Below are 24,028 nucleotides of genomic sequence, written 5' to 3' on the forward strand. Positions count from 1 at the left end.
CAATTTCCTGCCTCTCTTCCCACAACTGCCTGTGATACAATTCATCCTTCAATTCCATTTGGTATCATCATGCAGTCATGCTTACTTTGAAAGCATTGAGAGTGAATCATGAGAAGTGGAAACTATTTGTATATGAGAAGTATTATATCCAATATCTAAACTTCACCTTCTCACTAATGTGTGTAAGAAGAGCACTTTCCATCCCGGATAACAGTTGGATCACTAATGTTGGCTGTCTTAACACTTCCCTGGTTCTGGGATGATGATGTCAATTTTAGTACCCCACTTCTAGCCATGCTGAGAACAGCTGAAGAGCACAGACGATGAATGTAACTTCAGTTGTACGGTTCTACAACACTGCCTTTATCCACTAGTATTCAAGAAGACCTTGAAACTTGTTAGTCGGGGATCTGGGAAGGAAGTTTAATATTAGAAATATTCTACAACCTACTACAACTTTGTGTTATATTTCAATTCTATTTGTAGAAATCTGGAAAGAAAACTAGTTCTCAGTATTTACCAGGGTTCCAGCATTCTCTTCAAATGCATGCTACAGCTACTACTACCACAGCCAATGCAACATCCAGCCTGTTACAAGGGTATAGAACAAGGTAGGTATTGAACCAATTGCAAGCTTATTTGGTATTGATGTCTTAATGGAGTCAAACCCATTACCATTGAACATACATACTGATTCTAACATAAGAGCATCTCTTGTCGGCCACTTATTTGAATAAATTTGAAATGGTACCGCTGATTATCATCAACCTCCTACCATTAAAATTTAGCTTTCTTCCAGAATTGAATATCTGAAAAACGTATCATTTGTTCTATTTTGCATTCATTTTGGCTACAATGATATTGGTGTTGTTTCATCTGTTATCAGAATTCTAAAGCAGGTTTCGCATGAATGAAATCTACATAATTGTTAGCAATACTGGTAATTTCAAAACTATTCCGTTAATCATCGGCACCTAACTATACCACAGTAGCTTTCTCGATGGCTAAGCAAGATTTTTCAATAAGTAATACTCCATGTAGATCCTAGGCTCCATTGCCATTATATATTGAGTTTGGAGACCTCAGTTCAGTTAGAAGTACTTTATTGCCCTGGATTAAGCTGGAGTAAATGGGCCAGAAATCATTCATCATTGGTGTACAAATTATCCTTTGTAGAATTGCATGTGCAATAATTCGGTACAAAGCATTTGACTCCACTATGATCTCTCCTGTGGTAAAATAGTCTCCTGACAGATGAGGTATTGGAAGAAACTTATGGTACAGTACCCAAGGAGAAGTTAATAATTCCATGGTGGAAAGGGGGAAATTTGGTAAAATAACAAGATTGAAATCTTTGTCCCTTTCTAAATTGACGTGGAAAATATATGGACCCTTTCAACATGTTGGGGTTTTTTTCAGTAACAATAAATTTGATATATTAAACTCGATCATCATTAATTCAGTTATCATTATACCCTCCTTCCCTGAAGTGTACATGGTAGTTCAGAGTTAAATGGTGCCTTTGGAGCTCATTTGTTTTCTTGCCTTCATTGTAACTAAGAAATCTGACTTCATATATCAAAATGTCAGTACTGAGCCTATGAAGGAATTATGTGAAAATGATTGCATTTGATATTTCGCATTTCGACACCAGTGTATCACATTATTTAGGAATGAACCAATAGCAGCAAAAATTTTAAATGGCACTCATTTAATCCATCAAAACAGTTCTATGACCCCTGCTACCTTGGAAATTATTGTCATAAGAACAATCCGCACTAGCAATTGGGCCACTGGCCACCGCTCTTAGTAGATCAGCAAAGGGGTGGGCTGGCATTCAGAGAGGAGGCAGGGAGTACAGAGTTTCACTCTGTGCGGATAGTTGTTGCTCTACACGTCGAACCCCCAAGCCAGCATGGACAAGATAACCAAACCCTTGAGGGAGTTCAGAGCTTTCTCGGGACACAAATTAAACCTGAGCAAGAGCGAAATCTTCCCAGTGAACTCACGAGGGGGAGGAACAGAGCTGGAGACCCTAAAATTCTAACTGGGAATACAGATAGCTCACGACTGGATGCGGCTCCACAAGTGGAACCTGTCTAGCCTGGTGGAGGAGGTTAAGAGGGACCTACGCAGATGGGACTCACTCCTACACTCCTTCGGGAAGGGTGCAGATGGTAAAAATGGACGTGGTGCCAGAGTTCCTCTTCCTATTTAGATCACCCCCGATCTTCAGCCCCAAATCCTTCTTCATAGGGTGGATATATTGATCGCCACCGCCTCATTCCATTTCCCCCCAGCCAAGTACTCGAGGAGCCCGGTGGTAGTAGTCATATTACGGACCTGGAACCAGCTCAGCCGCCACTTCAAACTGGGTGACATGTCTGTTGCAGCCCCCAGCTGTAGGAACCACAAATCTATCTGGCGGAAATAGACGGTACCTTCAAAATGTGGAGAGAGGACAGACGAGGATTGATGGTAAGAGACAATTCAGTGGAGGTAGACTAGTGACCCTGGGGGAGCTAACTGATAAGCTCCAGCTCCTGAAAAGGAATGATCTGCGGTACTTGTAGGTGGAGACTTCCTTCACAAGGAGACCAGTATGTTCCCCCAAATACCTGGACACACCCTACTGGACAGACTACTAGCGTTGGACTTGCTAGGGGATGGTAAATGTGGTGATATATACGGACGATTGTTAGAAGAAGTAAGGGTCCCATTGGACGAGATGCGACAAAGGTGGGAACAGGAACTGGGCATGGAGATGGGGAGAGCACTCTGCACAGGATAAAAACCATCTCTTCATGCACAGGATGAGCCAAACACAGCTAAAGGTGGTGCACAGGGCGCACCTAACCAGAGCATAGATACGCGGGTTCTCCCCAGAGGTGGAGGATAAGTGCATACAGTGTCAGAGGGTCCCACCAACCACACCCAAATGTTCTGGTCCTGCCCCAAACTCATCGGGTTCTGGACCACCTTCTTCGAGGCCATGTCCAGAGTGTTGGGGATAAAGGTGGAGCCATGCCCTTGCGGTCTTTGTAATATCGGAACACCCAGAGCTCTTTGTGGAGAGAGGGGCCGACGCGCTGGCCTTCACCGCCCTGATTGCCTGGAGGAGACTTCTGCTTGGACAGAGGTCGGCAGGACCATCCAAGGCTCAGACTGGCTATCTGGCCAGCGGAGTTTCTAAAACTAGAAAAAATAAAATTTCCCATCAGAGGAAGGTTTCCACCACACAGAAATAATTCACCAACCTCGTCGAAGACCTGTTCGTGAACCAGCACAGTGGGGGGGGGGGGGGGGGGGGGTTACGGACAGGAGAAACAACCAGAGAAAGGAAGTAGGAGGGGTGGGGAGGGCAGAGGAAGGAGAGAGCACCCACACCACACCAAGGAGATATCTGCACAACACGAGTGGCGCAAGTGTCCATGTACAACAATGCTGCCATACAAAGGGCATAACCACCATGCCAGGGCTCATCGATTTCGCCCCTTCCAGGGGTGCAGTACTCATTGGGTAAAGGAACATAGGAATTAGGAACAGAAGTAGACAGTTCAGCCCCTAAAGCCTGCTCTGGCATTCAATCAGATCATGACTGATCTCTTCCTGATCTCAAATCCACCACCCACCTGTTGCCCATATCCCTTTAACCCGTTTTCTTTTCAGAAATATATCTATCTCCTTCTTGAAACAATTTAATGACTCCGATTCCACTGCACTATAAGAACATAAGAACTCGGAGCAGGCCATCTGGCCCTTCGAGCTTGCTCCGCCATTCAATGAGATCATGGCTGATTTTTTTGACTCAGCTTCACCATAATCCTTTATTCCTTTATTCTTCAAAAAACTATCTATCTTTATCTTGAAAACATTTAATGAAGGAGCCTCAACTGCTTCACTGGGCAGGGAATTCCATAGATTCACAACCCTTTGGGTGAAGAAGTTCCTCCTAAACTCAGTCCTAAATCTACTTCCCCTTAGTTTGAGGCTATGCCCCCAAGTTCTGCTTTCCCCCACCAGTGGAAACAACCTGCCCACATTTATCCTATCTATTCCCTTTCTAATTTTATATGTTCCTATAAATTCCCCCCTTCCCCGCATTCTAAATTCCAACGAGTACAGTCCTAGTCTACTCAACTTCTCTTAATCCAACCCCCTCAGATCTGGGATTAACCTAGTGAATCTCCTCTGCACCTCCAGCACCAGTATGTCCTTTCTCAGATAAGGAGACCAAAACTGAACACAATACTCCAGGTGTGGCCTCACTAACACCTTATACAGATGCAGCATAACCTCCCTCGTCTTAAATTCCGTCCCTCTAGCAATGAAGGACAAAACTCTATTCGCCTTCTTACAACTTTTTGCGACTCATGCATTAGGACACCCAGGTCCCCCTGCACAACAGCATGTTTTAATATTTTATCATTGAAATAAATAATCCCTTATGCTGTTATTCCTACCAAAATGGATCACCTCACATTTGTCAACATTGTATTCCATCTGCCAGAAACTAGCCCATTCACTTAAACTATGCAAATCCCGCTGCAGACTTCCAGTATCCTCTGCACTTTTTGCTTTACCACTCATCTTAGTGTCGTCTGTCTGCAAACTTGGACACATTGCGCTTCCTCCCCAACTCCAAATCATCTATGTAAATTGTGAACAATTGTGGGCCCAACGCTGATCCCTGAGGGACACCACTAGCTACTGATTGCCAACAGCTTACAAACAGCAACTCAAGCGTGCTGAGCCAGACAAGAAAACCATGCAGTGCTAGTCCGAGGAATCTTGAGGACATCCTCCGCGACTGCTTGGAGACTGTGCACTGGTCCATATTCAAGACCGCGGCAGCTAACCTGGACGAGTACACAACTACCGTCACAGACTTCATCAGTACCAAAGAAGACAATATGGGTATTCCCCAATCGCAAACCCTGGCTCAACCAAAGGGTTCACTCCCTGCTGAAGTACCGGATGGAGGCGTTCAGGTCTGGCGACTCTGACCCATATAAGAAATCCAGGTACAACGTACTGAAAGCTATCAGGGTTGCAAAAAGACAATACTGCATCAAACTAGAGTCCTCTGCCAACGACACTAACCCACGATGACTATGGCAGAGCCTACACAAGATCACAGGCAATAAAGCAAGGCCAAGTGGAATATTTGGGGCTGGAGCATCCCTACCCGATGATCTGAACAAGTTCTCTGCCCACTTTGAGCAGTCATCTAATGTATCAGTGCCACCTGCCCCAACAGCTGGACACGCCCATACCCACTATTATAGCCTCAGAGGTAAGAGCTGCCTTCTTGAAAGTGAATCCGCGGAAAGCGATGGGCCCCGAAGGAGTCCCTGGGCGAGCACTCGGAGCCTGCGCAGACCAGCTGGCGAGTGTACTCGCAGATATCTTCACCACCTCCACTCGGAGGTCCCCACCTCCTTCAAGAAGACCACCATAATCCCAGTACCAAAAAAAAGCAAGGTAGCCTGCCTCAACGACTACCCACCGGTGGCCCTGACGTCTGTTATCATGAAATTCCTCGAGCGGCCAATCATGAGACGGATCACTGCCAGCCTCCCAGATGGCCGCTCCACTGCTGTTTTCCTATCACCGCAACCGGTCCACAGCAGATGCTATCTCCCTGGCTCTCCAATCAACACTCGAACACCTCAACAACAAGGACACCTATGTAAGACTGCTGTTCATTGACAACAGCTCTGCCTCCCACACCATTATCCCGACAAGACTAATAACCAAACTCCGCAATCTTGGACTTGACCCATCCCTGTGCAGCTGGATCCTCGACTTCCTCACCAACAGACCGTAATCTGTCAGGATAGGCAACAGCACCTTCTCCACAATAGTCCTCAACACCGGAGCCCTGCAAGGATGTGTGCTCAGTCCTCTACTGTACTCCCTATACACATATGACTGTGTGGCAAGATTTAACTCCAACTCAATCTACAAGTTTGCGGATGATACGATTGTGGTGGGCCGTATCTCAAACAACGACGAATCAGACTGCAAGAGGAAGGTAAATCACTTGGTTGCATTTCGGTGTACCGAAAACAAACTCTCTCTAAATGTTGGAAATACCAAGGAACTGATCATCGACTTCAGGAAGCTGAGCACGACACACACTCCAGTCTGCTTCAATGGTTCCGAAGTGAAGATGGTCGATAGCTTTAAGTTCCTGGGGGTCACCATCACCAACAGTCTGTCCTGGTCCACTCCCGTTGATGCAACAGTCAAGAAAGCCCAACAACGTCTCTACTTCCTACGGATGCTAAAGAAATTTGGCATGTCTGCATCGACTCTCTCAAACTTCTACAGATGTGTGATAGAGAGCATCCTGTCCAACTGCATCAAAGAGCGTGAATATTTATCAAAGAGCGTGAAGGGAGCCAGGAGTTTAGAGTACAGCTGACTGGAAGTAGAGTCGGAGGGCGGAGGTCCAGTTGGTCCAAGGGGCAGCTAATTCTGTAAAGTAAGAGGGGATAGAGGCTAGGGCAGTTGCATGCTCCTCCTGTAGGATGTGGGTGGTGAGGGAAACCACTGGTGTCCCCGCTGACTATACCTGCGGGAAGTGCACCCAACTCCAGCTCCTCAGAGACCATGTTAAGGTACTGGAGCTGGAGCTGGATGAACTTCGGATCATCCGGGAGGCAGAGGGGGTTATAGAGAAGAGTTACAGGGAGGTAGCCACACCAAAGGTACTGGACAAGAGTAGCTGGGTTACAGTCAGGGGAAAGAAAACTAACAGGCAGACAGTGCAGGGATCCCTCGTGGCCGTTCCCCTTCAAAACAAGTATACCATTTTGGATGCTGTTGGGGGGGATGACCTAACGGGAGAAGGCTCCAGCGGCCAGGTCTCTGGCTCTGGGGCTCGGAAGGGAAGGGGGGAGCATAGAAAAGCAATAGTAATAGGAGGTTAGGGGAATAGATAGGAGATTCTGTGGTCGCGAGCGAGACTCCCGAAAGGTATGTTGCCTCCCGGGTGCCAGGGCCAGGGATGTCTCGGATCGTGTCTTCAGGATCCTGAAGGGGAGGGTGAGCAGCCAGAAGTCGTGGTGCACATTGGTACCAACGATGTAGGTAGGAAAAAGGGTGTGGAGGTAATAAACAAGTTTAGGGAGTTAGGCTGGAAGTTAAAGGCCAGGACAGACAGAGTTGTCATCTCTGGTTTGTTGCCGGTGCCACATGATAGCGAGGCTAGGAATAGGGAGAGAGTGCAGTTGAACACGTGGCTGCAGGAATGGTGTAGGAGGGAGGGCTTCAGGTATTTGGATAATTGGAGCGCATTCTGGGGAAGGTGGGGCCTGTACAAGCAGGACGGGTTGCATCTGAACCAGAGGGGCACCAATATCCTGGGGGGGAGGTTTTCTAGTACTCTTCGGGAGAGTTTAAACTAATTTGGCAAGGGAATGGGAACCGGATCTGTAGTCCAGCAACTAAGGAAGACGATAGTCAGGACGCCAAAGCGCGTAGTGATGCAGTGGGGAAGGTAACAATGACAAAGGAGAGTACTTGCAGGCAAGGAGATGGGTTGAAGTGTGTATACTTTAATGCAAGAAGCATCAGGAATAAGGTGGGTGAACTTAAGGCATGGATCGGTACTTGGGACTACGATGTGGTGGCCATCACGGAAACCTGGATAGAAGAGGGGCAGAAATGGTTGTTGGAGGTCCCTGGTTATAGATGTTTCAACAAGATTAGGGAGGATGGTAAAAGAGGTGGTGGGGGGGGGGGGGGGGGTGGCATTGTTAATTAGAGATAGTATAGCAGCTGCAGAAAGGCAGTTCGAGGGGGATCTGCCTACTGAGTTAATATGGGTTGAAGTCAGAAATAGGAAAGGAGCAGTCACCTTGTTGGGAGTTTTCTATAGGCCCCCCAATAGCAGCAGAGATGTGGAGGAGCAGATTGGGAAACAGATTTTGGAAAGGTACAGAAGTCACAGGGTAGTAGTCATGGGTGACTTCAACTTCCCAAACATTGAGTGGAAACTCTTTAGATCAAATAGTTTGGATGGGGTAGTGTTTGTGCAGTGTGTCCAGGAAGCTTTTCTAACACAGTATGTAGATTGTCCGACCAGAGGGGAGGCCATATTGGATTTAGTACTTGGTAATGAACCAGGGCAGGTGATAGATTTGTTAGTGGGGGAGCATTTTGGAGGTAGTGACCACAATTCTGTGACTTTCACTTTAGTTATGGAGAGGGATAGGTGCGTGCAACAGGGCAAGGTTTATAATTGGGGGAAGGGTAAATACAATGCTGTCAGACAAGAATTGAAGTGCAGAAGTTGGGAACATAGGCTGTCAGGGAAGGACACAAGTGAAATGTGGAACTTGTTCAAGGAACAGGTACTGCGTGTCTTTGATATGTATGTCCCTGTCAGGCAGGGAAGAGATGGTCGAGTGAGGGAACCATGGTTGACAAGAGAGGTTGAATGTCTTGTTAAGAGGAAGAAGGAGACTTATGTAAGGCTGAAGAAACAAGGTTCAGACAGGGCGCTGGAGGGATACAAGATAGCCAGGAGGGAACTGAAGAAAGGGATTAGGAGAGCTAAGAGAGGGCATGAAAAATCTTTGGCAGGTAGGATCAAGGAAAACCCCAAGGCCTTTTACACATATGTGAGAAATATGAGAATGACTAGAGCGAGGGTGGGTCCGATCCAGGACAGTAGCGAGAGATTGTGTATTGAGTCTGAAGAGATAGGAGAGGTCTTGAACAAGTATTTTTCTTCAGTATTTACAAACGAGAGGGGCCATATTGTTGGAGAGGACAGCGTGAAGCAGACTGATAAGCTTGAGGAGATACTTGTCAGGAAGGAAGATGTGTTGCGCGTTTTGAAAAACTTGAGGATAGACAAGTCCCCCAGGCCTGACGGGATATATCCAAGGATTCTATGGGAAGCAAGAAATGAAATTGCAGAGCCGTTGGCAATGATCTTTTCGTCCTCGCTGTCAACAGGGGTGGTACCAGAGGATTGGAGAGTGGCGAATGTCGTGCCCTGTTCAAAAAAGGGAATAAGGATAATCCTGGGAATTACAGGCCAGTTAGTCTTACTTCGGTGGTAGGCAAAGTAATGGAAAGGTTACTGAGGGATAGGATTTCTGAGCATCTGGAAAGGCATTGCTTGATTAGGGATAGTCAGCACGGATTTGTGAGGGGTAGGTCTTGCCTTACAAGTCTTATTGACTTCTTTGAGGAGGTGACCAAGCATGTGGATGAAGGTAAAGCAGTGGATGTAGTGTACATGGATTTTAGTAAGGCATTTGATAAGGTTCCCCATGGTAGGCTTATGCAGAAAGTAAGGAGGCATGGGATAGTGGGAAATTTGGCCAGTTGGATAAAAAAACTGGCTAACCGATAGAAGACAGAGAGTGGTGGTGGATGGCAAATATTCAGCCTGGAGCCCAGTTATCAGTGGCGTACCGCAGGGATCAGTTCTGGGTCCTCTGCTGTTTGTGATTTTCATTAACGACTTGGATGAGGGAGTTGAAGGGTGGGTCAGTAAATTTGCAAATGATACGAAGATTGGTGGAGTTGTGGATAGTGAGGAGGGCTGTTGTCGGCTTCAAAGAGACATAGATAGAATGCAGAGCTGGGCTGAGAAGTGGCAGATGGAGTTTAACCCTGACAAGTGTGAGGTTGTCCATTTTGGAAGGACAAATATGAATGCGGAATACAGGATTAATGGTAGGGTTCTTGGCAATGTGGAGGAGCAGAGAGATCTTGGGGTCTATGTTCATAGATCTTTGAAAGGTGCCACTCAAGTGGATAGAGCTGTGAAGAAGGCCCATGGTGTGCTAGCGTTCATTAGCAGAGGGATTGAATTTAAGAGCCGTGAGGTGATGATGCAGCTGTACAAAACCTTGGTCAGGCCACATTTGGAGTACTGTGTGCAGTTCTGGTCACCTCATTTTAGGAAGGATGTGGAAGCTTTGGGAAAGGTGCAAAGGAGATTTACCAGGATGTTGCCTGGAATGGAGAGTAGGTCATACGAGGAAAGGTTGAGGGTGCTAGGCCTTTTCTCATTAGAACGGAGAAGGATGAGGGGTGACTTGATAGAGGTTTATAAGATCATTAGGGGAATAGATAGAGTAGACAGAGACTTTTTCCCCGGATGGAACACACCATTACGAGGGGACATAAATTTAAGATAAATGGTGGAAGATATAGAGGGGATGTCAGAGGTAGGTTCTTTACCCAGAGAGTAGTGGGGGCATGGAATGCCCTGCCTGTGGAAGTAGTTGAGTCGGAAAAGTTAGGGACCTTCAAGCGGCTATTGGATAGGTACATGGATTAGGGTAGAATAATGGAGTGTAGGTTAACTTCTTAAGGGCAGCACGGTAGCATTGTGGATAGCAGAATTGCTTCACAGCTCCAGGGTCCCAAGTTCGATTTCGACTTGGGTCACTGTCTGTGTGGAGTCTGCACATCCTCCCCGTGACTGTGTGGGTTTCCTCCGGGTACTCCGGTTTCCTCCCACAGTCCAAAGATGTGCAGGTTGGGTGGATTGGCCATGAAAAATTGTCCAAAATTCTATGATTAACCTAGGACAAAAGTTCAGCGCAACATCGTGGCCCGAAGGACCTGTTCTGTGCTGTATTTCTCTATCACAGCCTGGTATGGCAACTGCTCGGTCCAAGATCGCCAAGTAACTGCAGAGTGTGGTGAACTCAGCCCAACACATCACACCAGCTTGCCACCCCCACATTAATTCTGTATACACCTCCCGCTGCCTCAGGAAGGCAGACGGCATTATCAGAGACCCCTCCCACCCAAGCATTGCCTTCTTCCAGACCCTTCCATCAGGCAGGAGGTACAGAAGTCTGAAGACCTGCACATCCAGACATAGGGGCAGCTTCTTCCCCACAGCTACAAGCCTCCTCAATGACTCTTCCTAGGACTGATCTGTTCCCTGTAAGAACACTATCACAACACCCTATGCTGCTCCTGTTCATGTATTTGCTTTGTTTGGCCCCTTGTTCCGCACTGTAACCAATCACTGTTTGTCGATGTACCATTTGTCAATGTTCTCTGTTGATTAATCTTTCGTCTACTATGTATGTACTGTGTACGTTCCCTCAGCCGCAGAAAAATACCTTTCACTGTACTTCGTACATGTGACAATAAATAAATTAAATCAAAGTCAAATCAACCAGATAAACACCCATTAATCCCCACTCTTTGTTTTCTATTAATTAACCAATCCTCTATCCATGCTACTACTTTATCATTAATGCCATGCATCTTTATCTTATGCAGCAACCTTTTATGTGGTACCTTGTCAAAAACTTTCTGGAAATCCAGATATACCACATCCATTGGCTCCCCGTTGTCTACCGCACTGGTAATATCCTCAGAAAATTCCACTAAATTTGTCAGCCACGACCTGTCCTTTATGAACCCATGCTGCGTCTGTTCAATGGGACAATTTCCATCCAGATGCCTCGCTATTTCTTCCTTAATGATAGATTCCAGCATCTTCCCTACTACCGAAGTTAAGCTAACTGGCCTATAATAACCCGCTTTCTGACTGCCTCCTTTTTTAGACAATGATGTCACTTTTGATCATTTCCAATCCGCCAGGACCACCCCAGAGTCTAGTGAATTTTGGTAAATTATCATTAGTGCATTTGAAATTTCCTTAGCCATCTCTTTTAGCACTCTGGGATGCATTCCATTAGGGCCTGGAGACTTGTGTACCTTTAGCCCCATTAGCTTGCCCATCACTACCTCCTTAGTGACAACAATCGTCTCAAGGTCCTCACCTGTCATAGCCTCATTTCCAACAGTCACTGGCATGTTATTTGTGTCTTTCAATATGAAAACCAACCCAAAAAACCTCTTCAGGTACTCAGCCATTTCCTCATCTCCCATTATTAAATCTCCCTTCTCATCCTCTAAAGGACCAATATTTACCTTAGCCACTCTTTTTTGTCTTGTGTATTTGTTGAAACTTTTACAATCTGTTTTTATATTCTGAGCAAGTTTACTCTCATAATCTATCTTACTCTTCTTTATAGCTTTTTTTAATAGCATTCTGTTGCCCCCTAAAGATTTCCCAATCCTCTAGCCTCCCACTAATCTTTGCCACTTTGTATGCTTTTTTCTTCAATTTGATACTCTCCCTTACTTCTTTAGATATCCACTGTCGATTTTCCATCTTTCTACCGTCCTTTGGTTTTGTTGATCTAAACTTCTGTTGAGCACTGTGAAAAATCGCTTGGAAGGTTCTCCACTGTTCCTCAACTATTTCACCATGAAGTCTTTGCTCCCAGTCTACCTTAGCCAGCTCTTCTCTCATCCAATTGTAATCTCCTTTGTTTCAGCACAAAACACGAGTATTTGATTTTACCTTCTCACCCTCCATCTGTATTTTAAATTCAACCATATTGTGATTGCTCCTTCCGAGAGGATCCCTAACTATGAGCTCATTAATCAAACCTGTCTCATTACATGGGACCAGATATAGGACTGCTTGATCACTCATAGGTTCCATTACATACTGTTCTCGGAAACTATAGCGGATACATTCTATAAACTCCTCCTCAAGGCTGCCTTGTCCGACCTAGTTAAACCAATCAACATGTAGATTAAAATCCCACATTATAACTACTGTACCATTTCTACATGCATCTGTTATTTATTTATTTATTGCCCATCCCACCATAATGTTACTATTTGGTGGCCTATAGATTATTCCTATCAGTGACTTTTTCGCCTTACTATTCCTGATTCCCACCCAAATGGATTCAACCTTATCCTCCATAGCACCGATATCATCCCTTACTATTGCCCGGATGTCATCCTTAAATAACAGAGCTAAACCACCTCCCCTACCATCCACTCTGTCCTTCCAAATAGTTTGATACCCTTGGATATTTAACTCCCAGTCATGACCATCCTCTAACCATGTTTCAGTAATCACCACTAAATCATAGTCATTCATGATGATTTGCACCATCAACTCATTTACCTTATTCCGAATACTACGAGCATTCAGGTAAAGTACCCTTATGTTGGCTTTTTTACCTCCGTTTTGAATATTAACACCTCTATCAGTAACCTCTCCTAAGTTATTTTTCCTTTTAACTTTTCTCCTAATTTTCCTTATCGTAGAACCCATATCTTCATGTAATAACCTGCTGCATCGCTTTCCATTTGGTTTTTACTTACTGGTTTATTCCTTTTAGTATTACTGGGCCTATTAACTGAGCTCCCCTCAGTCACTGTACCCTGTACTGTGGCCCTTTTTGATTTTTGACTGTGGCTTCTCTGCCTTACACTTTCCCCTTTTACTGCTTTTCGTTTCTGTCCCTGTTTTACTTCCCTCCGACATCCTGCATCGGTTCCCATCACCCTGCAACATTAGTTTAAACCCGCCCACACAGCACAAGCAATCACCCCCCCCCCCCCCCCCCCCAACCCTCAGGATAACGGTTCCCGTTCTGCCCAGGTGCAGACCGTCTGCTTTTTACTGTTCCCACCTCCCCAAGAGCCGGTTCCAATGCCCCAGGAATTTGAATCGCTCCGTCTTGCACCATCTCTCGAGCCACATATTCATCCTATCTATCCTGACATTCCTACTCTGACTAGCTCATGGCACTGGTAGCAATCCTGAGATTACTACCTTTTGAGGTCCTTATTTTTAGTTTAACTCCGAACTCCCTAAATTCAGCCCTGCCATTCTTCCTGCCCTCCTGCGTAGCAGAGCCAGCTATGGTTCCATGAACCTGGCTGCTGCTGCCTTCCCCTGGTGAGCCATCTCCCTCAACAGTATCCAAATCGGCATATCTGTTTAGCAGGGAGATGACCACAGGGGAGAACTTTGGGCAGCAGGGTAGCATGATGGTTAGCATAAATGCTTCACAGCTCCAGGGTCCCAGGTTCGATTCCCGGCTGGGTCACTGTCTGTGTGGAGTCTGCACGTCCTCCCCCTGTGTGCGTGGGTTTCCTCCGGGTGCTCCGGTTTCCTCCCACAGTCCAAAGATGTGCGGGTTAGGTGGATTGGCCATGCTAAATTGCCCGTAGTGTCCTAATAAAAAGTAAGGTTAAGGGGGGGGTTGTTGGGTTACGTGTATAGGGTGGATCATGGCTGATTTGAGTTGGGTGATCATGGCTCGGCACAACATTGAGGGCCGAAGGGCCTGTTCTGTGCTGTACTGTTCTATGTTCTAACTGCACTGCCTTCCTACTCTTTCTCTGTCTTTTGGTCACCCATTTTCTATGTCCCTCAGTAATTTTCACCTGCAGTGTGACCAACCCGCTAAACATGCTATCCACTACGTCCTCAGCATCACAGATGCTCCAAAGTGAGTCCACCCGCAGCTCCAGAGCCGTCAAGCGATCTAACACGAGCTGCAGCTGGACACACATCTTGCACGCGAAGGAGCCAGGGTCAGTGGATGTGTCCCTGAGCTCCCACATCGCACACGAGGAGAATGACATGGGTCTGGGTTCTCCTGCCATGTCTTAAACCTTAGGTTAACTTGTACAACTACAATGCCAAAAAACAAAACAAATAAACAAATGAAAAGAAAAACTACTTACCAGTCACTTACCAGGGTTAAAAAGCACCTCCTCCCCATCTAGCTTCAAATTCCCAAACTCACTCTGTGCCTTCTCTGGCTCACTGGAAGCGAGTTACAAGTTGTTCTTTTAAATTGTCCTGAGGTGACTCTCTCCCCCCCACCTGCTAAAGTTAGATCAAAGTAACTCCAATCAGTGCCTATGGTGGCTGATACTGCCAAGCAGTTGTCTGAGTGGGTGGGGCAGCCCCTTATTAACCTTCACTGCACAATTTCTGGATTAAATTAAATTAAATACCTGAAATTTAAAAAGGAACAGTCTTACCAGTTCAATTCCCACCTAGCTTCAATATGGGACAGCGAGTTCCACAAATTCACCACTCTCTGCGAGAAGTAGTTCTTCCTTATCTCCGTTCTAAATCTACCACCTCTCAACCTATATCCATGATTTCTCATTCTAGATTGCCCCACAAGGGGGAACATTTGTCTACGTTCACTTTATCAGTCCCTTTTAGTATTTTATACAACTCGATTAGATCCCTTCTCATCCGTTTAAACTCCAACGAATATAAGCCCAAACTGTTTAATCTCTCCTCATACGTCAACCCTTTCATCCCTGGAATCAATCTGGTGAACCTCGTTTGAACTATCTCCAATGCCTCTACATCCTTCTTCAAATAAGGAGACAAAGACTGGGCGCAATACTCCAGATGTGGTCTCATCAACGCCCTATACAATTGCAACAACACTTCTCTATTTTTATACTCCAGTTCTTTTCCAATAAACGTTAACATTCCATTTGCCTTTTTAATTACATGCTGTACCTGCATTCGAACTTTCTGAGATTCATGCACAAAGACACCCAGATCCCTCTGCCGGGCCTCATCTCAAATCTGCTTTCCATTTAGATAATAATTTGTCTTTCTATTTTTTTCGGCCAAAGTGGATAACCTCACACTGGAGCTGGTTTAGCACAGGGCTAAATCGCTGGCTTTGAAAGCAGACCAAGGCAGGCCAGCAGCACAGTTCAATTCCTGTACCAGCCTCCCTGAATAGGCGCCGAAATGTGGCGACTAGGGGCTTTTCAATGACAATGAGCGATTTTCATTTCATTTAATTTCACTTACGTTAAACTCCATCTGCCAAACTTTGGCCCGTTTTCCTTGCCTATCTATATCCGTCTGTAAAATCTTTATCTCCTCTTCACTGCCGGCTTTCCCACCTATTTTAGTATTATCCTCAGATTTTGCTATGTTATACTCTGTTCCTGCTTGCAGATCATTTATATAGATTGTAAGTAGCAGAGGTTTGAGGACTGACCCCTGCGGCACCCCACTAGTCAGCCAATCCTCAATCCAATCAAATTCTCTACCACCCAAACCCTGCAATCTCACCTTCTGGATCAGTCTTTTATGCGGCACCTTACCAAATGCCTTCTGGAAGTATCCGCGCTTCGGTACAAAGGGGCAGCTCGGGTTATTTAAACACTACGCTGGTCACTGCAGTGTAAATAAACCACAATCTCTTTTTTTAAATGTTTTTTCTTCTGCTCTCTGTTTTTGTTTGATAGCACTCATGTAAATTTCAACCATGTGTATAGTAAAAGGGTGTTAATTATTTATAACAGGAAACAAATTAGGGACGAATGAGAATGAAAACTGCACGAGAGGAGAGGCAGTTAGCAGATTCAACACAGCACGAATGGAGAGGCAATCGGGAGATTGAAAATAATGCGAGTGTAGAGATAGTTGGCAGATTGAAAACAACGTTTGAGTAGAGGCAGTTGGGAGATTGAAAATGGGGCGAGTAAAGGCAGTCAGGAGATTGAAAACCGGGTGAGTGCAGAGGCAGTCGGGAGATTGAACACGGCAATTAGAGAGACAGTCGGGAGATTCAAAACGGCGCAAGTGGAGAGATGGTCGGGAGATTGAAAACAGGGCGAGTAGATGGACAGTCGGGAGATTGAAATCAGGGCAAGTAGATGGACGGTGGGGAGATTGAAATCAGGGCGAGTAGAGAGACAGTCGGGAGATTGAAAACAGCACGAGTGCAGAGGCACTTGGGAGATTGAAAACTGCGAGTAGAAATAAATATAACTATCACTAGAAAAAAAGTACTTGGAAAACTAATGGGGCTAAAGATCGATAAGTCCTCTGGATCTGATGGGTTGCATCCTCGGATATTAAAGGAAGCAGCTACAGAGACAGTGGATGCACTGGTAATAATCTTCCAAGAAGCCTTAAATTCGGGAAAAGTTCCAGAGGATTGGAAAACTGCCAATATAACACTTTTATTCGAAAGGGGAGGGGGACGTAAACACGTAACGGGTAATATTTCTCATCTGTAAGGTTCCAAAGTGGAATGAATTAGAGTGTTTCTTAGCTTGTTTAACTTCACAACATAACCTGCACGTAAATTAACAGTGCTACTCAGCAAAGGCTATAATGATGCATGGTATTGGGAAAGGAAAATTGCCACTTTAATCTGGTTGCAGCTTTTTTACTTAATTAGATGCTAGCTACCTAAGTCTCCACTGTGGTGATCAGAAAGGATAAGCTCATTACAAATTGGAAGCGCATGCCTGCCATATTATTAACAGCCAAAAAATAAGCATGCAGTGCCTATGCCTGAAATAAGTATTTGTGCTTGCAAAGATGCAGCCATCACTTACTACCAGCTTTGAAACCAGCATTGGAAGATTGGTTTGCCCTGAGGAAGTTGGTGCCAGCTGCACTCAGTGAAAAATGAGCTACCTGCAGAGAACAGGTAGAGATCTTCCATTAGGTGACAACCAACAAAATATGGTACTGTAAGCATACTTCACTGAACGTGAAGCAGGATTACTCATTCTGAGGGAAAACTCAAAGGACGCAGACTGTTGCGGCCATTGTGTCCTGCCCTGCCTTCCTCCAAGCGACCAAACACCCTCTCTTATTACTCACCACCTTGATTGTCCTCCATTCAAGTCTTATCTGCAGACTGCCACTGATCTTGTGCCTGCCCAACCTTTAGTCCTGCAAACTGCATCATGCTGTCCCCAGCTTGCCAACTCAATGCTAATAATGCTCAAGGGCCAATATCGAGTGCACTTTGAGATAAGTACTTGCATAAAATGGGCACATCTGAATGTCTAGACCATTGTTGTATAGTATTGTGTAACTGTGTCATTTTTCTTGTAGGTCGGAATTAAGCAGCTTTGTTGATCAAGGGCAAATTGAGCAGGAATTATGGCTAGGAATTGAAAATCAAAAAGCCTCTAAGCAGTTTGTGAAACAGGAGGTATAAAATGAAATCCGATATGGATTGTATTTCTATAATATGGTTACTGAAATAACTGATCTATAATATTTTATATTCTAAATAGGTGACCAACTGACCTTTTACTATCTTTAATGCACTTCTTTGCAGCAGACAATCAATGTGTTTTAAAATAGTTTTTAAAATGAGAAGGGTCTTCAGGGTGAAGACTGAGGGACAAGTGGACCTCAGTGTGGTGCTGCCTCTTACACGCCACTAAGGCCTGCACTGATTTAAGCTAGGGGACAACCGTAGAGCCTGCACATCGTCTCAGAGTCCCTGGTAGGGGAGTGGAAAATCAGCCACAATCCCTGCTGCTGATTGTCGTCTGGTGGCCCAAGCTCGAAAATGTATACGTTCACGTCAGATGAGAGTGGTATTAGAGTTTATTTAATGGTAAGAGCCCTACAGCACTGAGAGTAAAAATTTATTTTAACGGCAATGCCGGGTGGGTGGGAGTGCATCGTCTCTCTGTTATATAAACCACCCAATATTCAGTTTCACCTACTTTAACAGAACTGGGCATCTGGTGGGATTTATACTGGGCAGGCTATGTCTGTACCATCGAGATTGCTCCAACACCGAAGATTAATTTGTATCAAATGTGTGAAAAATCACCACTTTGAGCACTGCCTTCAGAAAAGATGGGAAGTGAAATAAGAGAAAACCGAGGGAGGAAAAAAGAATATTACTTCACACAATGAGCATTGTCCCCAGTATCGCCACAGTTCGTTAAGCAGCACCTTCCAAACCCACAACCACTGCCATCTAGAAGTTCTCTGGCAGCAGATACCTGGGAACACCAGCACCTGGAGTTTCCCCCCAAGTCACTCACCAACCCGACTTGGAAATAAATCGCCGTTCCTTCAATGTTGATGGGTCAATATCCTGGAACTCCCTCCCTCACAGCACAATGGATATACTTACACCCCAGGGACTGTAGCAGTTCAAGAAGGCAGCTCACCACCACCTTTTGAAGGGCAGCTAGGGATGGGCAATAAATGCTGGCCTAGCCAGCAATGCCCACATCCGTAAATTAAATTTAAAAAAACGTCTTTTGGGGGGTGGGAAAAGCAACAACAGCAATGACAGTATTTTCCACCATGTTACACGACACTTGTGATAAAGATTGGCAGGCATGGGTTCCATGGTGCTGTAGGGCTCTTACCATTAAGTAAACTCTAATACACCTTGGTCCATGGTGCATTAAAATATATATGTGACAATAAATCTAAATCTAATCTAACATTGCAGGCAAACGCCCCACCATCGCCACAGCCCTTCAATGATCCAGGTACTATATTTGAAGGCGGCCTCTGCACAAAGCTAGCACACTTCAGAGTTTGCTGGGAAGTCATGACATCCAGACCCAGGAAACATTCTACACCCAAGTTCACTCCCGCTATCCCGCCCCCCACCCATCTCTTCCACCCACCAATTTACGGTGCCACTTCGCGAGCACTGCACCAGTTTGAGTGCGCTCAGTCTGAGTTCCCTTGGAATTCTGCTCACCAGGTGCACGCTTTTTGAAACCAGTTGTCCAACGTGCTATTCTGACATCTCAACGAGGTGGGGCATTATTTAACATGGAGGGTATGATTCCGGTGTATGGCCCCGATAATGATATGTTAATATATTACAGTGAGATTCCCGACCTTGAACGGCAGGAAATGCAGCCCCCACTGACGGAGGGGAGCGGGGTGATCAAGTCTTGCATTTACATTGGCGTTGAAACGCAACTAAGGCCTTCTCGTGATTTTATCCACTCGCTGCTAAGCGGAAGTGGAAAATCCCAGCTAATATGCCTGAATAACATACCTAACAATTAAACAAATTCCCTCCCTGATAATTACTTCCTTACTCAAGGGCAAAATCTTAAGTTTGTTGCACAGCAATTCTGGTTCAGATCTAGAATTAAAACTTTAAGTGCATGCAGTGTGAACTTCAAAATATTTTATAGCCCAAGATTCATAACATTTGTAATTTTATGTTTTTGTACCCAAGAGTATTGAGGAAGACCCTTGCGTCATTTGCCATGAGGAATTAGTTCCTCCAAAGGATTGCTATGAGCTGGATTGTAAACATATTTTCCACAAAAAGGTTGGAGTGTGTTTATTGCTTTTCTTCTGTACAGCTATTCTGATCTTGTCAAGTACTAATTATTATCTAGACTACGGTTCTTTAAGTAAAAATGCATGCTAAATTAATTTATACCTGCCTCAAAAATTCAAAGGCTGAAATAATCACCTCCTCCAAGACACATATTCTGGACCAAGTACAAATGTTGTTTATCACTGATACAAGTACATGAATTTCCCATTGTTCCACTTCACATCATACCACAAACAACACAATGGGAAATTACTAGTGTTGCTACTCAAGTAGGGGACAGTTCAGCCTAGAATCTAGAATGATTTTACAGTGTCTGTTTATAGACAGGTATTTTTCATTGTTCCTCTCCCATTGTATGTGCAATTTAGAGCATTACATGCATAGACTTTTCATATAAATTTGTTGAAGTTAAGAGATTTCATACACCCAGTCAAAACTGCTGCAATTTTGATTGTGCTAAAAGTTTGAAATGTGCTATTTTCTCCTTATCTAAACAACTGCAGACGACCTGTCTGAGAAGAACTTTAAAATCTTAAAATCTATCTCCAAACGTTATAGAACATTTGCTTTTCAATGGAGCTACATTGCTTAAGTAGCATAAAATGAGCACTGCCCAACTGAACATTTTGGCCAATGTCAGGTCTCTCCTAATTTTTATGTTCACCAAACTATTGGCCTGTGCACACGTCAGCTAATTTAGAAGTAATGTTGTTGGTTAAATAACAATGGTTTGAAAATAGACCTTAAATTTAGAAAAGTGATTTTTTTTTTTTCTTTCATGGCTTGTGGATGTTGCCAGCAAGGCCAACATTCGTTGCCCATCCAAGATGGCCTTTGAATGACATGGCTTGCTGGGTCATTTCCGATGACAATTAAAAGTCAACTATAGAAACGTTATGGCACAGAAAGAGGCTAATCAGCAAATCGTGCCTGTGGTGGCCAAAAAATAAAAAACTGGCCATCCATTCTAATCCTGCCTTTTAGCACCTGGTCCATAGCCTTGCAGGTTCCAGCACTTCAGGTGCAAATTCAGGAACCTAGTAAATTAGTTGAGGGTTTCTGCCTCAACAACTAAACCAGGCAGCAAATTCCAGACACCCACCACCCTCTGGGTTAAGACGTTTTTCATCATGTTGCCTCTAGTCCTCTTATCAATCACCTTAATTCTCTGCCTACTGGTAATTGACCTCTCCACTCGAGGAAACCGGGAAGTCCTGCCTACTTTTATCTAAGCCTCTTAATCTTGTACACTTTAATTAAGTCACCCCTCCGCCTCCTCTGTTCAACGAAAAACAACCCCAGCCCATCCAAGCTTTTCTAATAGCTGCAGTTTTCAAGCCCTGGAAACATTATTGTAAATCTCCTCTTGTACCCTCTCCAGTGTAATTCTGTCCTCCCCGCAATATGGTGACTAGAACCACAACATTTCACTGTGGCCTAACCAGCGTTTTATACAGTTCCAGCATTACATCCCTGCTTTTCTCTTCAATATTTCATCCAATAAAGGAAAACATTCCATATGTTTTCTTTGCTACCTAATCCAACTATCAGGTCACCAGGGACCTGTGGAAATGCAATCCAGGATCTCTCACTTCTTCAATTCCTCCCCAAATCCTCCTATTTATTATATAGTTCCTAACTTTGTTTGCCCTCCCCAAATGCATTCCCTCACACTTTCTGGACTGAATGATATTTGCCACTTTGCTGCCGTGATGGGATTTGAACCCATGTCTCCCAGAGAATTAGCCTGGGACTCTGAATTACTAGCCCAGTGACATTACCACTGCACCATCATCTTACATTATTCTCCAACTGGGAAAATAAGGAATCCAGTTGGTAAAAGTTCAACTTTTATTAAACCAAAGGCTACACCAGTACAAATGCAAAATACTAGGGTATGATTCATCGACCCCATTGCACCCGGTGTGGATCCGGGCGCAACGGCTGAATCGCACGCAAATCCCAAATCTGGCTGGGCACCAGGCCATTCGCAAGTCACCCGACTTGCTCCACATGGCGAGATCTGGATCTCTCCCTCGCTGAGCAAGATCCAGATCTGAAAATTTACATATTTTAGAAGTATTGTCGTTCTAACTGCTTATTTGAGCTCATATTATTAAAAATTGTAATTTCATTTCCCAGCCCCCTGCCCAGAATAACATGGCTGCACTTGGGGGTTTTCCCATGAGTAATGCAACGAGAGAACCCCAAGGATGAAAAATAAGATTGAAACACACAATTACATGTTCACAGTATTTTTGTGTTCTTTTAAGTAATAAATTATTTTTAATACAAGCTATTTTTATTGATACGAAAGGGAAAATGCTGGAAAATCCCAGCAAGTCTGGCAGCATCTGTAAGGAGAGAAAAGAGCTAACGTTTTGAGTCCAATGAATCTTTGTCAAAGCTTTGACAAAGAGTCATCGGACTCGAAACTTTAGCTCTTTTCTCTCCCTACAGATGCGCCAGACTTGCTGAGATTTTCCAGCATTTTCCCTTTCGTTTCAGATTCCAGCATCCGCAGTAATTTGCTTTTATCCACTATTTTTATTGATGGTGTAAAGATGTGTTTTATGCAATGAAAATTGGGCCAAGAAACCGTTTTTACATAATCAGCACAGCAACTCGAGGGATTCAGAATTTTTAAAAATTAGTTCCTTTTGTATGTGCAGAAGAGATGCTAACTCTGACATATAATAGTAAATAAGTTAATATTGTTATATTGGCAAAATGTTGCGAATGAACAGTGCAAAAATTAAAACTGGAGAGGAGGCAGAAACAATTGTATCAACACATATCTTGAAATAAATGGAAAACAACACATTATTTTTATAAATTTGGAAATTTTATGGGTTAATTTTAATAGCACCCAATACTGTTTCTTGGTCAAAACCGAAAGATTGCTGTTTATGTCATAGATGTTTATTTCCGGACAAGTTATGTAATCAGTGGTGCTGGTAGCCCAGTTTTCTCGGAAAAGGTAACTCACCCACAATGCAGAACAGTTCATTAAATCACCCTACTATAACTCAAAGATGCACTAATTAATTTACTGGAATGACAGACATCAAAGTGTAAACATTACAATAATGTTTCCAGGGCTTGAAAACTGCAGCTATTAGAAAAGCTAAATTGTAAATTTTGTTTAAATTGTACATTTTTCTCTATCATCTAGCAATATATTATCGAGAGTTTTCTGCCTTGCCACTTAATATCTGAACCATTATATTTTTCTTTTCAGTGTATTGATTACTGGCTGAAGGAACAAAGCACATGTCCTATTTGCAGGATTCTTGTGCTAAAGCCAGAGGACTATCCACAACTTTCAAAGAAATAAGGTTCTTTCTTTTAGTACTGTTAGACAACTGGACTTTCACGCAACAATGTAAACATTGGATAATGAACCTATATTTGTAATAAACAAACAGAATAATATTCAAATACTGATTGTACAGAATCTCATGTTTGAAATATTTTAGTGATCTCTGTTCACAATGTTCTCTTTGACTACAGTTAACCATTAATGACGTCAACTTTTCTTTGACATGTGTATATTTATTTTCATGTGATTGCTGTAAAAATCATTATATTCTGCTTCTAATGTCTAATGTTGGAATCAGGAGGTAAATAAACATTTTTGATTTGCATTGGTCCCTTGTGAAACTTCATGTTTTTCCATCTTCTACAGTAACTTCATTGAAACCTACCTGTGACAATAAGTGATTCTTATTATTATAAGTAGATCTTTATTTTATTTAACAAAGTATCAGTCTCCTTTACACTACAGCCTCAGTTATGCATGCTGCCCCACTCTGACATCCAGGCACTTCCAGCAGGGATCACAGGTTAGCATTCAGACGGCAGCACACTTACCAGAATTGTTTATTCTTCCTCCATGTAACTGGAGATTTGAATGTGACATCTGCCTGTCTCAATTACCCTCAGAAGTGCATTTACCAACTGAGAAAGTATTTTTTTAAACGGGAGACCAAAGTGCACTTCCTTAGTTGAAGAGTGAAAGAACAAGAAAAATAACAAGTCATGCCTACAAACAAGAAAGGGTGAGAAAGTTCAGTTGA

The 24,028-nt window shown here is 44.0% G+C and overlaps 1 protein-coding gene across 6 annotated transcripts in view; it reads left to right on the forward strand.

The window, feature by feature from the left end:
* Nucleotides 1-23,596, forward strand: part of LOC119968889 (E3 ubiquitin-protein ligase DZIP3-like) — a 202,033-nt gene extending 178,437 nt beyond the window's left edge. For 4 of the 6 annotated variants that reach the window (XM_038801830.1, XM_038801827.1, XM_038801828.1 and 1 more), the window contains 4 exons: nt 487-611; nt 17,720-17,819; nt 19,842-19,937; nt 23,191-23,596. In XM_038801830.1, coding sequence (XP_038657758.1) covers nt 487-611; nt 17,720-17,819; nt 19,842-19,937; nt 23,191-23,286 — 417 coding nt within the window. In that variant the 3' untranslated portion in view covers nt 23,287-23,596. Of the gene's footprint in view, nt 1-486; nt 612-2,300; nt 2,479-17,719; nt 17,820-19,841; nt 19,938-23,190 lie in introns of those variants that run through there. The other 2 variants (XR_005461261.1, XR_005461262.1) reach the window with 2 other exon arrangements.
* Nucleotides 23,597-24,028: the final 432 nt, after the last annotated feature.

Source organism: Scyliorhinus canicula, chromosome 7 (genome assembly GCF_902713615.1).
Source record: "Scyliorhinus canicula chromosome 7, sScyCan1.1, whole genome shotgun sequence".
Taxonomy (NCBI): domain Eukaryota; kingdom Metazoa; phylum Chordata; class Chondrichthyes; order Carcharhiniformes; family Scyliorhinidae; genus Scyliorhinus; species Scyliorhinus canicula.